The sequence below is a fragment of the Somniosus microcephalus genome, chromosome 11 (genome assembly GCF_052327205.1).
Source record: "Somniosus microcephalus isolate GS21.2 chromosome 11, FLI_Smic_1.0, whole genome shotgun sequence".
In the NCBI taxonomy this organism is placed as follows: domain Eukaryota; kingdom Metazoa; phylum Chordata; class Chondrichthyes; order Squaliformes; family Somniosidae; genus Somniosus; species Somniosus microcephalus.
Genome location: NC_140997.1, coordinates 47,449,789 through 47,466,890, shown reverse-complemented (window position 1 = coordinate 47,466,890; position 17,102 = coordinate 47,449,789). Strand labels below are relative to the sequence as shown.

The 17,102-nt window shown below is 57.1% G+C and overlaps 1 protein-coding gene across 2 annotated transcripts in view; it reads right to left on the bottom strand.

Moving 5' to 3' along the window:
* Positions 1-325: 325 nt before the first annotated feature.
* The window catches only part of hapstr1a (HUWE1 associated protein modifying stress responses a), a 31,081-nt gene continuing 14,304 nt past the window's right edge, over positions 326-17,102 (bottom strand). Inside the window, exon 5 of one of the 2 annotated variants that reach the window (XM_086000621.1) lies at positions 326-3,240. In XM_086000621.1, coding sequence (XP_085856747.1) covers positions 3,003-3,240 — 238 coding nt within the window. In that variant the 3' untranslated portion in view covers positions 326-3,002. Of the gene's footprint in view, positions 3,248-17,102 lie in introns of both variants that reach the window. The other variant, XM_086000620.1, reaches the window with a different exon arrangement.

Here is a 17,102-nt window from a genome sequence, read left to right as displayed (position 1 = left end):
CAAAGATTTAAGTTAATTTTTGCAACACAATAGCTGCAAACTATAATTTCCAAGTCAATTACCAATCAGCCATCTGACAGGGCTGGATTAAGGTGAAAGCAAAGAGTGAACCTAATTTCTCCACAGATTAGTGTTAGTACATCATTTTTTTTAAATCCCATTTTTAAAAATACGTGGAATTTTCCAACCTGAATTTTCACTCATTTCCCACATAATTGAAGTGCAACTGGAGGGGAGGGGAAGACAGACAGAAAATTTACTCCTAAAATGAAGCAATTTAAAAATTATTTCCAAGTAGACCAGTGCGATTGAAAAAGGCAATGTCTGATTTGCATGGTGTTTATTCTTTCTCCAAGTGCACGCTACAATTAGATAAAGTAACAGTTTGGTACAGTTTTATGCATTAAAAATTGTGTTACCTATTCTTGAAATGGCAATTACAGTTTACAGTGGCTTCCACCAAATGAAAATACGATTTAACAAGAAAAACAAACAGCGTGCAAATTAGAAAGCCATCCAGGCAGCTTTAAACCATCAAGGTATTAGGTAATACCTTTTCAGCACACTATTAAAAGTCAATTTTATCAAAACATTCTATGGAATTTTATCAATCGTCTCAGTGGTGGTGGCCTATTCCTACAGTTCTTTATGATCACCTAGATTTACATTATACATTAAGCTAGAAAAGTAGCAAAATAAACTCCTGCAAAAGAGCAAGAGGGGGGTTGTGGTAATAACGTGATAAGAAGAAAGCAGACATGCAAACGTCATCAATCATTGTAAACGGAAAATCTGTTAGTGCAAATTTTGCTGAAAGCCTGATTTTGACTTTTAGAATGCACAAGTTTTTTTAAAACTTCAGTCAATGCTCATCCTCCCCTCCCCCACAAAAAACATGCTAGTTCAACAGTTTTCTCTGAAACTGTAGCATATGGGCAAGTTTATTTTACAATCCCCCCACCCCCCTCCACAGTCTGATCTTAAGCTTCACATTTTGACAACATTCAATTAAACTGATTCTCATAACAGTTCCTAGCACTCCCATTTTCAAAAGAAACCCAGTATTCGAGAAAAAAATCTAATAGGTCGTCAGTGTTTACAGATGTGACCGGAGCTCTTACCATGTGGATTTTCGTAAGAATTCCAGCATCAGATGTCCTTCATGCACTTTCAAACTTTTTTTTTTAATAAAACTTCTCCAGTAGCCAATGAAGCCATATTTTAATATCTACCAGTATGACCTGTACCTGGCTTGGGGGTTGGTGAATGTGGGGGGGGGGGGGGGGGAAAAAGAGAGAGGGGGGCAGAAAGAGGAGGAACTGTAGACGGAAGATAATTAATCTACCTAAAAATTATAATTCTATTGCAAAAAAGGGGGAAAAAAGTGCTGTCTTGCAGCATACCCCGACTGCCTCTGGCTTAAAAAAAGCAAGCCACCTTTTAGGCTGGCTGGGTCATCTACTGCCAACAAGCAGGTGAGGCTAACAGACAACCCCCCAGTTAGTATTACTTGAAACAGTTAAATTGCACTTGCATAGGTTTCCCAGTGAGAAAACAAGACAACTCAAAATAGCTGTCAAGAGATGTATCTGCGTGTGCAAACGGGCAAAATTGCTTGAGTTAGTGTGTGTACATCAGTGCTTTAAGTTTCTGTGCAAGTTGTTGGATTATGTAGTGACCTTCAGTTGTGGATTATTTAAAATCAAAAGGTAAATTAATTGAAGGGTTGCTCCACTAAAATTACAGTAAATTGCAGAAGTTTTTTGCTAAGCCTGCTTACCACAGCGTAAATTCAAAAGTTAAAATTCCCCCCAAAAACAGACTTTATAAGGCTGAAGTATCCTTTTTCAAACATCAATCCACAAAATGCAAGCAGAGGTTACAGAAAAAGTATTTTGTGACAATCTGATTTGAAAAGCAATTCTCCAGGTTTATGCAAGTATGTTTACACAAACATATCTTCTTACAAAAAAGAAATCCACCTCCTTTAACAGACTACAGTATTGCAGACAATTTTGAAAGTGAGCAGGCCACAAATAACTAAGCAAATTGTAATTTTCTACCCACTATCAAAGACTCTGTCCCAAGAACTATCTAACTGGACCAGCTCCACTATGTGAAGGAAATGTTTAAACCGAGCATGATGCAATTCTGATTTCGGATATCCACTCCAGGGTTTGGTGTGCATATTTTATTTACATTATGTAGCACGAGTATCATACCAGCATCCAAATGCTTAGTATATACATTACATATATATTTATATATATTTATATATTTAAACATAACAAGAGTTTTTTTTAGAATTTTTATGGGAAAGTCAATAGTATTGTTGTAATTTTTGCAACACTAAAACACAAGAAGTGAATCCAATAAAGATCTTTATGTTGATTTGATATTTAGTATTAATTGCATGACCATCATAGCACCATTTCCACAATCCACAGAATTAGCAGCTGCTTGAGTCTAACTAAAAAAGAATAGTCCAATATTGATACAACTTATATACTCGCACTATACAAAAACCAGTAGTGTCTTAGTACAGTGCTGTAAAATGGAAGTCTGCAGATTTGACGGAAGATGCCATTTTAACATAGACAATATCAGTGATATACTGGCAATACTGTTGAAGCAGACAGTCAACACAGCAGGAAATAAAAAGGGCAATTAACAGTTTTAACCAAATTAACATCCAATATTACCCTTCCCTTTAAGAGAAAACAAGTTAAGGTCACTTTAGCTTGGAACCTAATGTGTTTACCTATGATGATCTTGCTAACTACTACACAAATGATTGGATGTCCTCTGTCACAAGACCGGTATTGGGAAAGCCATAATTACAAGAGGCATCTACTGCATTAGTTAGAACTTCCTTTATGGCAATCATTATTGAATTCACTTGTACTTTCACAATCAAACAAGTTATGATGGCCCTCCATTTCCATTCCAGAAAGTGTCGAGTATCAAGTGGCTTTCAGGTAGCACAGCGACCGTCTCAAAGTTCAAAGCATTCGATTGCGCTTGTGCGTTGGGGAGTCTGTGATGACATCAGTACACTGGGCTGAGGTACGCTTCCTAGTGCCACCATTGTCCAAGTGGAGTGCCATTTCTTCTGATATGAAAGTGTTCAAATCCACATCATGGAGTCCATTTCTCCTGCGAGAAGAGTTGGAGCTACCACTTACATGAGTGGGAGACCCTGGAGTACTTGAGCGTACACTTATACTAGCCATTGCTCCACTAAGACCTGTGAAGACAAAATAAAGCAGAGCATTAAGAATCGTCAGTTTAAATGCTAATGGTTCTGAGTGCACCAAAATTCTAATGTTTTTTTAATTTATACTTTTTTTTTATAAAAAGAGCTACCAAATTTTGACAGCACTTCAAAGTCATGTCTTGACACCAGCTACTCTCATTTCATCATTCAGGCACTTGAATGGATGGGTTCAGAATAACTAACAATGCTAGCAACATTGCACACAGTATTGTTCACTAGAAATCTGTTAATACAACAAAAGGAAGTTCTCACCAAAATGTAATCAGGTCTCAGATGACCAATGCATCAATTCCAACTCCCCAAGAACAGACCGAAGGAGGCGGACCTGTGTGGGAGCGGCAGCGGGACCCGAGAGAAGGCAGAGCAGCCATAAAAGAGCGCTGCAGAGGGGGCCAGACACCGGAGTGCTGCGAGTTGGGAGAGTCCGAGAGCAGGAGCAGTCAAACAACAACTGCAAAACCGCTAAAGTGACGTCACAACCAGGGAAGGAGCCGATTGGTAAGTAGGACCTGGTGAGTATTTCTACAGTCCAGTCGTTGAAGTAAAAGTAAGGTCTCTAGTTTAGAGTAAGTAGTGCTTAAAGGGAAGTAGAGTCCCTAGTGTATTTAATATTCTTTAATTTAAAGGAAGTAAAGGGAGTAAATTAAGGGTAGGAGATGGCAGGGCAGCTCGGCAACGTGGTGTGCTCCTCCTGTGCTATGTGGGAAGTCAGGGACACTTTAAATGTCCAGGGCGAACACGTGTGCAGGAATAGTCTCCAGCTGCAGCTACTCGAAATCCGCATTTCGGAGCTGGAGTCACTGTGGAGCATCCGCGAAGCTGAGATCTTCATGGATAGCACGTTTAACGAGGTGGTCACACCGCAGGTAAAGAGTGCACAGGAGACAGGGAATGGGTGACCGCCAGACAGAGTAAAAGAACTAGGAAGGTAGTGCAGGAGTCCCCTGGGTCCATCTCCCCCTCCAACAGATTTTCCGTTTTGGATACTGCTGGGGGGAGATGGTTTCTCAGGGGAATGCACCAAGAGCCAAGTCCGTGGCACTACGAGTGGCTCAGCTGCACAGGAGGGGAGGAAAAAGAGTGGGAGAGCAATAGTGATAGGGGATTGTATCGTACGGGGAACAGTTAGACGTTTCTGTGGCCGCAGACGTGACTCCAGGATGGTATGTTGCCTCCCTGGTGCCAGGGTCAAGGATGTCACTGAACGTCTGCAGGGCATTCTGAAGGGGGAGGGCGAACAGTCAGAGTTTCGTGGTTCACATTGGTACCAACGACATAGGTAGAAAAAGAGGGATGAGGTCCTGCAACAAGAATTTAGGGAGCTAGGTAGCAGATTAAAAAGCAGGACCTCAAAGGTTGTAATCTCTGGATTACTCCCGGTGCCGTGTGTTAGTGAGTACAGGAATAGGAGGATAGAGCAGATTAATGCGTGGCTAAGGAGTTGGTGCAGGAGGGAGGGCTTTAGTTTCCTGGATCACTAGGTCTGCTTCTGGGGAAGGTGGGACCTGTACAAGTCGGACGGGTTGCACCTGAACCGGAACAGGATCAATATCCTTGCGGGGAGGTTTGCTAGTACTGTTTGGGGGGGGTTTAAACTAACTTGGCAGGGGGATGGGATACAGAGTGGAACTATAGTAGGGGGTGATGCACAGCCAAATATAGGGGAAAAAACAAGTCAGCCTGGAAGGCAGAGCAAATATGTAATGGCACAAGGGAGTATGGCAAAGCTGGATGGCATTTATTTTAATGCAAGGAGTCTTGAGTAAGGCAGATGAATTGAAGGTGTTGATGAACACATGGGAGTATGATATTGTTGCTATCACAAAGACATGGTTGAGGGAGGGGCAGGACTGGCAGCTCAATATTCCGGGGTATAAAATCTTCAGGCGAAACAGAGGGGGGTATAAGAGAGGGGGTGTCGCAATATTAATCAAGGAGTCAATTACTGCTGTAAGGAAGGATGATATCTTAGCAGGTTCCTCTAATGAGGCCATATGGGTAGAACTTAAAAACAAAAAGGGGGCAAGCACATTGTTGGGAGTGTACTATAGGCCCCCAAACAGTCAGGGGGAGATAGAGGAACAGATATGTAGGCAAATCTCAGAAGTGTAGAAATAATAGGGTAATAATAGGAGGAGATTTCAACTTCCCCAATATTAACTGTGATAAGTCAGAGTGTGAAAAGCTTAGAGGGTGCAGAATTCTTAGTGCATCCAGGAGAGCTTTTTGAGCTAGCATGTAGAAAGTCCTACAAGAGAGGGGGCGGTACTGGACCTAATTCTAGGGAATGTAGCCGGGCAAGTGGTAGAAGTGTCAGTAGGAGAGCATTTTGGTGACAGTGACCATAATTCGGTGAGATTTAAGGTAGTCGTGGAAAAGGACAAAGATGGACCGGAAATAAAGGTTCTAAATTGGGGGAAGGCCGATTTTAATATGATATGGCAGGATCTGGCCAAAGTGGACTGGGATCAGCTACTTGTAGGAAAATCCACATCAGAGCAGTGGGAGTCTTTCAAAAAGGAAAGAGAGTACAACGCCAACATGTTCCCATAAAGGTCAAGGGTGGGACCAACAAGCCCAGGGAACCCTGGATGTCATCAGGGGATATACAAGAATGGATTAGGGGAAAAAAGGGAGGCTTTTGGCAGATACAAAGGACTAAAAACAGTGGAAGCCCTAGAGGAGTATAGAAAGTGCAGGGGGGGTACTTAAAAAAGAAATTAGGAGAGTGAAGAGGAGGCATGAAAAAACACTGGCGGGCAAAATAAAGGAAAATCCCACGGTGTTTTATAAGTATATTAAGGGCAAGAGGATAACCAGGGAAAGAGTAGGGCCCATTAGGGACCAAAGTGGCAATCTGTGTGTAGAGCCAGAAGATGGGGGTGAGGTTTTAAATGAATATTTTGCATCTGTGTTCACTATGGAGAAGGACAATGTAGGCATAGAAATCAGGCAGGGGGATTGTGATATACTTGAACAAAATAGTATTGAGAGGGAGGAGGTACTAGCAGTTTTAGCAGGCTTAAAAGTGGATAAATCCTCAGGCCCATACGAGATGTATCCCAGGCTGCTGTGTGAGGCAAGGGAGGAGATTGCAGGGGCTCTGACACAAATTTTCAGAACCTCTCTGGCCACAGGGGAGGTGCCAGAGGACTGGAGGACAGCTAACGTAGTACAGGAAACTCGTTTAAATGGCACCTAAATATCCAGAATTCTCTATTAACCAGCAAAATTCATACTCCAAAAATAACACCTCAATAACCGGAAATGTTGCCGAGTCCGAGGCCCCCTTCGGTGGCCGAGTTAGTCAGTGGGGGTAGTTCTCCAAACTGCCACTACTCGGCTTCTTGGCGCTGTCGGAAGTCCAAACACCTCAATAACAGGAGTCTGACTCTCCCGCGCTGCCGGTAGTCTCTTGAGATTTCTGAAGAGATGATGATTTCTTGGGCTAAAGCTGCAGAAGGATTTGCTTTAATCCTCCAATTTGCTGAAAGGCATCCTTGCTACTCTGCCCAAGAAGTTATGCACCTCCATATTCTGCATTCCACCTTTCTACAAAAAAGGCAAGAGTCCACTAAGCAAGCAGACATCCGGGACATGTTTAGGAAAGCTTCCAAGAGTTGAAGCAGTGGAAGTGCCTGAAGAATCTGTTGAAGTGCCTGATCCTGATGACCCAGCTGGCATGGATATTCCTGATGAACCAGCTGACTTGGAATAAGTTTACAGTCAACTACAGTACTGTATACAGTCGTTTACTGTATAAGTTTTGTTTTACTGTTAAGTAATTAAAGAGTTATGGATTACCTTCAACTGGCAGTACTGTACTTAATCAAGCATCTTCCACCATCCACTTAACAACATTCTGTAGGTGACTACCCAATTACTGTATACTGCACATTTCTTGATTTTTTTATTTTTGTTAGTTAAAAATAGCCTCGGTAGATAACCCTCTCCGCCATCCAGATTTTTAATCAACCAGCACCACCCCGGTCCCATCGGTGTCGGATACCAAAGAGTTTCCTGTACCATTATTCAAGAAGGGTAGTAGGGATAAACCAGGGAATTACAGGCCAGTGAGCCTAACATTAGTAGTAGGGAAATTATTGGAAAAAATTCTGAGGGACAGAATTAGTCTCCACTTGGAAAGACAAGGATCAATCAAGGATAGTCAACATGGCTTTGTCAGGGGGAGATCATGTCTGACCAATTTGATTGAATTTTGAGAGGGGCTGACTAGGTGTGTGGATGAGGGTAGTGCAGTTGATGTAGTCTACATAGACTTCAGTGAGGCTTTTGACAAAGTCCCGCATGGGAGTCTGGTCAAGAAGGTAAGAGCCCATGGGATCCAGGGCAATTTGGGACATTGGATCCAAAATTGGCTTAGTGGCAGGAAGCAGAGGGTGATGGTCGAAGGTTGTTTTTGTGACTGGAAGCCTGTGTCCAGTGGTGTACTGCAGGGATCAGTGCTGGGTCCTTTGCTGTTTGTAGTGTAAATTAATGATTTAGATATGAATGTAGGAGGTATGATCAGTAAGTTCGCAGATGACACGAAAATTGGTGGAGTGGTAAATAGCGAGGAGGGAAGCCTCAGGCTACAGGACGATATAGACGGGTTGGTCAGATGGGTAGAACAGTGGCAAATGGAATTTAACCCTGAAAAGTGTGAGGTGATGCATTTTGGGAGGACTAAAAAGGCAAGGGAATACACAATGAATGGTAGGGCCCTAGGAAGGACAGAGGAACCTTGGTGTGCATGTACATAGATCCCTGAAGGCAGCAGGACAGGTAGATATGGTGCTTAAAAAGGCATATGGGATACTTATATTCTATGCCTCGGCTAATGAAGGCAAGAGCAGGGAGGTTATGATGGAGCTGTACAAAACGCTAGTTAGGCCACAGCTGGAATATTGTGTGCAGTTCTGGTCGCCACACTATAGGAAGGATGTGACTGCTTTGGCGAGGGTGCAGAGGAGATTCACCAGGGTGTTACCTGGGCTGGAGCGCTTCAGCTATGAAGAGAGACTGGACAGGCTGGGGTTGTTTTCCTTCGAGCAGAGAAGGCGGAGGGGGGACCTGAAGAGGTGTACAAAATTATGACGGGCATAGATAGAAAGGAACTTTTCCCCTTAGTAGTTTCAAGGTAAGGGGCAGGAGGTTTAGAGGAGATTTGAGGAAAAACATTTTCACCCAGAGGGTGGTTGGAATCTGGAACTCCCTGACCGAAAGGGTGGTAGAGGCAGGAACCCTCAACATTCAAGAAGCATTTAGATGAGCACTTGAAACGCCATAGCATACAAGGCTACGGACCAAGTGCTGGAAAATGGGATTAGAATAGACAGGGTTTGATGGCCGGCGCAGACACGATGGGCCGAAAGGCCTCCTTCTGTGCTGTATAACTCTATGACTATATAAGTACTGCTTGACAATGTGAAGGAGTAACAACACGAATGACTTTTGTTGAATCTGACAATGACTGAATTGCCAAAGTGTCACAACAATCCAATGACAACCGAATAAAGAATTTACTAAAGTGCAAAGTGCGGCTCCTTGAATGGTTCAGTATTTGACCAGAAACAGCTGAACCACACAGGCCAGGAAGTGCCCAGATTCAAATCAATCTCAGTCAGGTGGTGGTCAGAGCCCACGCTGGTCATGGCAGAGGGAGCCGGGGAAAAATGGAGCAGGGGCTCCTACTCCTGATCACTGTCCAGCAGTCGTTGCTGAGTGTGCATGCCAGATGAGAAAAGGATCAGGCCTGGTTGTGTTGCCCCCCACAATCAACACTCAACATCAAGGCTCACATCTCAATAAAAGCCATTGGGTCAAGGTACAAGAGATGGGCCAGCACACAAAATCATAAACCAGGAGAGGAAGAGAAAGGGAAGCACATGGGGAGCAGGGGGGGGGGGGGGGGGGGGGGGGGTAAGCGCGAGAGAGAGAGCGAGAGGGGGGAAGAGCGCGAGAGAGAGAGAGAGAGAGAGAGGAGAGAGAGAGAGGGAGGAAGAGCGAGAGAGGGGGGAAGAGCGCGAGAGAGAGAGAGAGGGAAGAGCGCGAGAGAGAGAGAGAGAGAGAGGGGGGAAGAGCGCGAGAGAGAGAGAGAGAGGGGGGAAGAGCGCGCGAGAGAGAGGGGGGAAGAGCGCGAGAGAGAGAGAGAGAGAGAGAGAGAGGGGAAGAGCGCAAGAGAGAGAGAGGGGGGAAGAGCGCGAGAGAGAGAGAGAGAGAGAGAGAGAGAGAGGGGGGAAGAGCGCGAGAGAGAGGGGGAAGAGCGCTGAGCGCGAGAGAGAGAGAGGGGGGAAGAGCGCGAGAGAGAGAGAGGGGGGAAGAGGGCGCGAGAGGGGGGGGGGAAGAGGGCGAGCGAGAGGGGGGGAAGAGGGCGAGCGAGAGGGGGGGAAGAGGGCGAGCGAGAGGGGGGGAAGAGGGCGAGCGAGAGGGGGGGAAGAGGGCGAGCGAGAGGGGAGAGGCGAGAGGGGGGAAGAGGGCGAGCGAGAGGGGGGGAAGAGGGCGAGCGAGAGGGGGGGAAGAGGGCGAGCGAGAGGGGGGAAGAGGGCGAGCGAGAGGGGGGGAAGAGGGCGAGCGAGAGGGGGGAAGAGGGCGAGCGAGAGGGGGGGAAGAGGGCGAGCGAGAGGGGGGGAAGAGGGCGAGCGAGAGGGGGGGAAGAGGGCGAGCGAGAGGGGGGAAGAGGGCGAGCGAGAGGGGGGGAAGAGGGCGAGCGAGAGGGGGGGAAGAGGGCGAGCGAGAGGGGGGGGAAGAGGGCGAGCGAGAGGGGGGAAGAGGGCGAGCGAGAGGGGGGGAAGAGGGCGAGCGAGAGGGGGGGAAGAGGGCGAGCGAGAGGGGGGGAAGAGGGCGAGCGAGAGGGGGGGAAGAGGGCGAGCGAGAGGGGGGGAAGAGGGCGAGCGAGAGGGGGGAAGAGGGCGAGCGAGAGGGGGGAAGAGGGCGAGCGAGAGGGGGGGAAGAGGGGCGAGCGAGAGGGGGGGAAGAGGGCGAGCGAGAGGGGGGGAAGAGGGCGAGCGAGAGGGGGGGAAGAGGGCGAGCGAGAGGGGGGGAAGAGGGCGAGCGAGAGGGGGGGAAGAGGGCGAGCGAGAGGGGGGGAAGAGGGCGAGCGAGAGGGGGGGAAGAGGGCGAGCGAGAGGGGGGGAAGAGGGCGAGCGAGAGGGGGGAAGAGGGCGAGCGAGAGGGGGGGAAGAGGGCGAGCGAGAGGGGGGGAAGAGGGCGAGCGAGAGGGGGGGAAGAGGGCGAGCGAGAGGGGGGGAAGAGGGCGAGCGAGAGGGGGGGAAGAGGGCAGAGCGAGAGGGGGGGAAGAGGGCGAGCGAGAGGGGGGAAGAGGGCGAGCGAGAGGGGGGGAAGAGGGCGAGCGAGAGGGGGGAAGAGGGCGAGCGAGAGGGGGGGAAGAGGGCGAGCGAGAGGGGGGAAGAGGGCGAGCGAGAGGGGGGGAAGAGGGCGAGCGAGAGGGGGGAAGAGGGCGAGCGAGAGGGGGGGAAGAGGGCGAGCGAGAGGGGGGGAAGAGGGCGAGCGAGAGGGGGGAAGAGGGCGAGCGAGAGGGGAGAGGCCGAGGGGGAAGAGGGCGAGCGAGAGGGGGGGAAGAGGGCGAGCGAGAGGGGGGGAAGAGGGCGAGCGAGAGGGGGGGAAGAGGGCGAGCGAGAGGGGGGAAGAGGGCGAGCGAGAGGGGGGGAAGAGGGCGAGCGAGAGGGGGGGAAGAGGGCGAGCGAGAGGGGGGAAGAGGGCGAGCGAGAGGGGGGGAAGAGGGCGAGCGAGAGGGGGGGAAGAGGGCGAGCGAGAGGGGGGGAAGAGGGCGAGCGAGAGGGGGGGAAGAGGGCGAGCGAGAGGGGGGGAAGAGGGCGAGCGAGAGGGGGGGAAGAGGGCGAGCGAGAGGGGGGGAAGAGGGCGAGCGAGAGGGGGGGAAGAGGGCGAGCGAGAGGGGGGGGAAGAGGGCGAGCGAGAGGGGGGGAAGAGGGCGAGCGAGAGGGGAGGGGGAGGAGAGGGGAGAGGCGAGCGAGAGGGGGGAAGAGGGCGAGCGAGAGGGGGGGAAGAGGGCGAGCGAGAGGGGGGAAGAGGGCGAGCGAGAGGGGGGAAGAGGGCGAGCGAGAGGGGGGAAGAGGGCGAGCGAGAGGGGGGGAAGAGGGCGAGCGAGAGGGGGGGAAGAGGGCGAGCGAGAGGGGGGGGAAGAGGGCGAGCGAGAGGGGGGGAAGAGGGCGAGCGAGAGGGGGGAAGAGGGCGAGCGAGAGGGGGGGAAGAGGGCGAGCGAGAGGGGGGAAGAGGGCGAGCGAGAGGGGGGGAAGAGGGCGAGCGAGAGGGGGGGAAGAGGGCGAGCGAGAGGGGGGGAAGAGGGCGAGCGAGAGGGGGGGAAGAGGGCGAGCGAGAGGGGGGGAAGAGGGCGAGCGAGAGGGGGGGAAGAGGGCGAGCGAGAGGGGGGGAAGAGGGCGAGCGAGAGGGGGGGAAGAGGGCGAGCGAGAGGGGGGGAAGAGGGCGAGCGAGAGGGGGGGAAGAGGGCGAGCGAGAGGGGGGGAAGAGGGCGAGCGAGAGGGGGGGAAGAGGGCGAGCGAGAGGGGGGGAAGAGGGCGAGCGAGAGGGGGGGAAGAGGGCGAGCGAGAGGGGGGGAAGAGGGCGAGCGAGAGGGGGGAAGAGGGCGAGCGAGAGGGGGGGAAGAGGGCGAGCGAGAGGGGGGGAAGAGGGCGAGCGAGAGGGGGGGAAGAGGGCGAGCGAGAGGGGGGGAAGAGGGCGAGCGAGAGGGGGGGAAGAGGGCGAGCGAGAGGGGGGGAAAGAGGGCGAGCGAGAGGGGGGGAAGAGGGCGAGCGAGAGGGGGGGAAGAGGGCGAGCGAGAGGGGGGGAAGAGGGCGAGCGAGAGGGGGGAAGAGGGCGAGCGAGAGGGGGGAAGAGGGCGAGCGGAGGGGGGGAAGAGGGCGAGCGAGAGGGGGGGGAAGAGGGCGAGCGAGAGGGGGAAGAGGGCGAGCGAGAGGGGGGAAGAGCGAGCGAGAGGGGGGAAGAGGGCGAGCGAGAGGGGGGAAGAGGGCGAGCGAGAGGGGGGGAAGAGGGCGAGCGAGAGGGGGGGAAGAGGGCGAGCGAGAGGGGGGGAAGAGGGCGAGCGAGAGGGGGGGAAGAGGGCGAGCGAGAGGGGGGGAAGAGGGCGAGCGAGAGGGGGGGAAGAGGGCGAGCGAGAGGGGGGGAAGAGGGCGAGCGAGAGGGGGGGAAGAGGGCGAGCGAGAGGGGGGGAAGAGGGCGAGCGAGAGGGGGGGAAGAGGGCGAGCGAGAGGGGGGGAAGAGGGCGAGCGAGAGGGGGGAAGAGGGCGAGCGAGAGGGGGGGAAGAGGGCGAGCGAGAGGGGGGGAAGAGGGCGAGCGAGAGGGGGGGAAGAGGGCGAGCGAGAGGGGGGGAAGAGGGCGAGCGAGAGGGGGGGAAGAGGGCGAGCGAGAGGGGGGGAAGAGGGCGAGCGAGAGGGGGGGAAGAGGGCGAGCGAGAGGGGGGGAAGAGGGCGAGCGAGAGGGGGGGAAGAGGGCGAGCGAGAGGGGGGAAGAGGGCGAGCGAGAGGGGGGGAAGAGGGCGAGCGAGAGGGGGGGAAGAGGGCGAGCGAGAGGGGGGGAAGAGGGCGAGCGAGAGGGGGGGAAGAGGGCGAGCGAGAGGGGGGGAAGAGGGCGAGCGAGAGGGGGGGAAGAGGGCGAGCGAGAGGGGGGGAAGAGGGCGAGCGAGAGGGGGGGAAGAGGGCGAGCGAGAGGGGGGGAAGAGGGCGAGCGAGAGGGGGGGAAGAGGGCGAGCGAGAGGGGGGGAAGAGGGCGAGCGAGAGGGGGGGAAGAGGGCGAGCGAGAGGGGGGGAAGAGGGCGAGCGAGAGGGGGGGAAGAGGGCGAGCGAGAGAGGCGAGCGAGAGGGGGGAAGAGGGCGAGCGAGAGGGGGGGAAGAGGGCGAGCGAGAGGGGGGGAAGAGGGCGAGCGAGAGGGGGGAAGAGGGCGAGCGAGAGGGGGGGAAGAGGGCGAGCGAGAGGGGGGGAAGAGGGCGAGCGAGAGGGGGGGAAGAGGGCGAGCGAGAGGGGGGGAAGAGGGCGAGCGAGAGGGGGGGAAGAGGGCGAGCGAGAGGGGGGGAAGAGGGCGAGCGAGAGGGGGGGAAGAGGGCGAGCGAGAGGGGGGGGAAGAGGGCGAGCGAGAGGGGGGGAAGAGGGCGAGCGAGAGGGGGGGAAGAGGGCGAGCGAGAGGGGGGGGAAGAGGGCGAGCGAGAGGGGGGGAAGAGGGCGAGCGAGAGGGGGGGAAGAGGGCGAGCGAGAGGGGGGGAAGAGGGCGAGCGAGAGGGGGGGAAGAGGGCGAGCGAGAGGGGGGGAAGAGGGCGAGCGAGAGGGGGGGAAGAGGGCGAGCGAGAGGGGGGAAGAGGGCGAGCGAGAGGGGGGGAAGAGGGCGAGCGAGAGGGGGGGAAGAGGGCGAGCGAGAGGGGGGGAAGAGGGCGAGCGAGAGGGGGGGAAGAGGGCGAGCGAGAGGGGGGGAAGAGGGCGAGCGAGAGGGGGGGAAGAGGGCGAGCGAGAGGGGGGGAAGAGGGCGAGCGAGAGGGGGGGGAAGAGGGCGAGCGAGAGGGGGGGAAGAGGGCGAGCGAGAGGGGGGGAAGAGGGCGAGCGAGAGGGGGGGAAGAGGGCGAGCGAGAGGGGGGGAAGAGGGCGAGCGAGAGGGGGGGAAGAGGGCGAGCGAGAGGGGGGAAGAGGGCGAGCGAGAGGGGGGGAAGAGGGCGAGCGAGAGGGGGGGAAGAGGGCGAGCGAGAGGGGGGGAAGAGGGCGAGCGAGAGGGGGGGAAGAGGGCGAGCGAGAGGGGGGGAAGAGGGCGAGCGAGAGGGGGGGAAGAGGGCGAGCGAGAGGGGGGGAAGAGGGCGAGCGAGAGGGGGGGAAGAGGGCGAGCGAGAGGGGGGGAAGAGGGCGAGCGAGAGGGGGGGAAGAGGGCGAGCGAGAGGGGGGGAAGAGGGCGAGCGAGAGGGGGGGAAGAGGGCGAGCGAGAGGGGGGGAAGAGGGCGAGCGAGAGGGGGGGAAGAGGGCGAGCGAGAGGGGGGAAGAGGGCGAGCGAGAGGGGGGGAAGAGGGCGAGCGAGAGGGGGGGAAGAGGGCGAGCGAGAGGGGGGGAAGAGGGCGAGCGAGAGGGGGGGAAGAGGGCGAGCGAGAGGGGGGGAAGAGGGCGAGCGAGAGGGGGGGAAGAGGGCGAGCGAGAGGGGGGGAAGAGGGCGAGCGAGAGGGGGGGAAGAGGGCGAGCGAGAGGGGGGGAAGAGGGCGAGCGAGAGGGGGGGAAGAGGGCGAGCGAGAGGGGGGGAAGAGGGCGAGCGAGAGGGGGGGAAGAGGGCGAGCGAGAGGGGGGGAAGAGGGCGAGCGAGAGGGGGGGAAGAGGGCGAGCGAGAGGGGGGGAAGAGGGCGAGCGAGAGGGGGGGAAGAGGGCGAGCGAGAGGGGGGGAAGAGGGCGAGCGAGAGGGGGGGAAGAGGGCGAGCGAGAGGGGGGGAAGAGGGCGAGCGAGAGGGGGGGAAGAGGGCGAGCGAGAGGGGGGGAAGAGGGCGAGCGAGAGGGGGGGAAGAGGGCGAGCGAGAGGGGGGGAAGAGGGCGAGCGAGAGGGGGGGGAAGAGGGCGAGCGAGAGGGGGGGAAGAGGCGAGCGAGAGGGGGGGAAGAGGGCGAGCGAGAGGGGGGGAAGAGGGCGAGCGAGAGGGGGGGAAGAGGGCGAGCGAGAGGGGGGGAAGAGGGCGAGCGAGAGGGGGGGAAGAGGGCGAGCGAGAGGGGGGGAAGAGGGCGAGCGAGAGGGGGGGAAGAGGGCGAGCGAGAGGGGGGGAAGAGGCGAGCGAGAGGGGGGGAAGAGGCGAGCGAGAGGGGGGGAAGAGGCGAGCGAGAGGGGGGGGAAGAGGGCGAGCGAGAGGGGGGGAAGAGGGCGAGCGAGAGGGGGGGAAGAGGGCGAGCGAGAGGGGGGGAAGAGGGCGAGCGAGAGGGGGGGAAGAGGGCGAGCGAGAGGGGGGGAAGAGGGCGAGCGAGAGGGGGGGAAGAGGGCGAGCGAGAGGGGGGGAAGAGGGCGAGCGAGAGGGGGGGAAGAGGGCGAGCGAGAGGGGGGGAAGAGGGCGAGCGAGAGGGGGGGAAGAGGGCGAGCGAGAGGGGGGGAAGAGGGCGAGCGAGAGGGGGGGAAGAGGGCGAGCGAGAGGGGGGGAAGAGGGCGAGCGAGAGGGGGGGAAGAGGGCGAGCGAGAGGGGGGGAAGAGGGCGAGCGAGAGGGGGGGAAGAGGGCGAGCGAGAGGGGGGAAGAGGGCGAGCGAGAGGGGGGGAAGAGGGCGAGCGAGAGGGGGGGAAGAGGGCGAGCGAGAGGGGGGGAAGAGGGCGAGCGAGAGGGGGGGAAGAGGGCGAGCGAGAGGGGGGGAAGAGGGCGAGCGAGAGGGGGGGAAGAGGGCGAGCGAGAGGGGGGGAAGAGGGCGAGCGAGAGGGGGGGAAGAGGGCGAGCGAGAGGGGGGGAAGAGGGCGAGCGAGAGGGGGGGAAGAGGGCGAGCGAGAGGGGGGGAAGAGGGCGAGCGAGAGGGGGGGAAGAGGGCGAGCGAGAGGGGGGGGAAGAGGGCGAGCGAGAGGGGGGGAAGAGGGCGAGCGAGAGGGGGGGAAGAGGGCGAGCGAGAGGGGGGGAAGAGGGCGAGCGAGAGGGGGGGAAGAGGGCGAGCGAGAGGGGGGGAAGAGGGCGAGCGAGAGGGGGGGAAGAGGGCGAGCGAGAGGGGGGGGAAGAGGGCGAGCGAGAGGGGGGGAAGAGGGCGAGCGAGAGGGGGGGAAGAGGGCGAGCGAGAGGGGGGGAAGAGGGCGAGCGAGAGGGGGGGAAGAGGGCGAGCGAGAGGGGGGGAAGAGGGCGAGCGAGAGGGGGGGAAGAGGGCGAGCGAGAGGGGGGGAAGAGGGCGAGCGAGAGGGGGGGAAGAGGGCGAGCGAGAGGGGGGGAAGAGGGCGAGCGAGAGGGGGGGAAGAGGGCGAGCGAGAGGGGGGGAAGAGGGCGAGCGAGAGGGGGGGAAGAGGGCGAGCGAGAGGGGGGGAAGAGGGCGAGCGAGAGGGGGGGAAGAGGGCGAGCGAGAGGGGGGGAAGAGGGCGAGCGAGAGGGGGGGAAGAGGGCGAGCGAGAGGGGGGGAAGAGGGCGAGCGAGAGGGGGGGAAGAGGGCGAGCGAGAGGGGGGGAAGAGGGCGAGCGAGAGGGGGGGAAGAGGGCGAGCGAGAGGGGGGGAAGAGGGCGAGCGAGAGGGGGGGAAGAGGGCGAGCGAGAGGGGGGGAAGAGGGCGAGCGAGAGGGGGGGAAGAGGGCGAGCGAGAGGGGGGGAAGAGGGCGAGCGAGAGGGGGGGAAGAGGGCGAGCGAGAGGGGGGGAAGAGGGCGAGCGAGAGGGGGGGAAGAGGGCGAGCGAGAGGGGGGGAAGAGGGCGAGCGAGAGGGGGGGAAGAGGGCGAGCGAGAGGGGGGGAAGAGGGCGAGCGAGAGGGGGGAAGAGGGCGAGCGAGAGGGGGGGAAGAGGGCGAGCGAGAGGGGGGGAAGAGGGCGAGCGAGAGGGGGGGAAGAGGGCGAGCGAGAGGGGGGGAAGAGGGCGAGCGAGAGGGGGGGAAGAGGGCGAGCGAGAGGGGGGGAAGAGGGCGAGCGAGAGGGGGGGAAGAGGGCGAGCGAGAGGGGGGGAAGAGGCGAGCGAGAGGGGGGGAAGAGGGCGAGCGAGAGGGGGGGAAGAGGCGAGCGAGAGGGGGGGAAGAGGGCGAGCGAGAGGGGGGGAAGAGGGCGAGCGAGAGGGGGGGAAGAGGGCGAGCGAGAGGGGGGGAAGAGGGCGAGCGAGAGGGGGGGAAGAGGGCGAGCGAGAGGGGGGGAAGAGGGCGAGCGAGAGGGGGGGAAGAGGGCGAGCG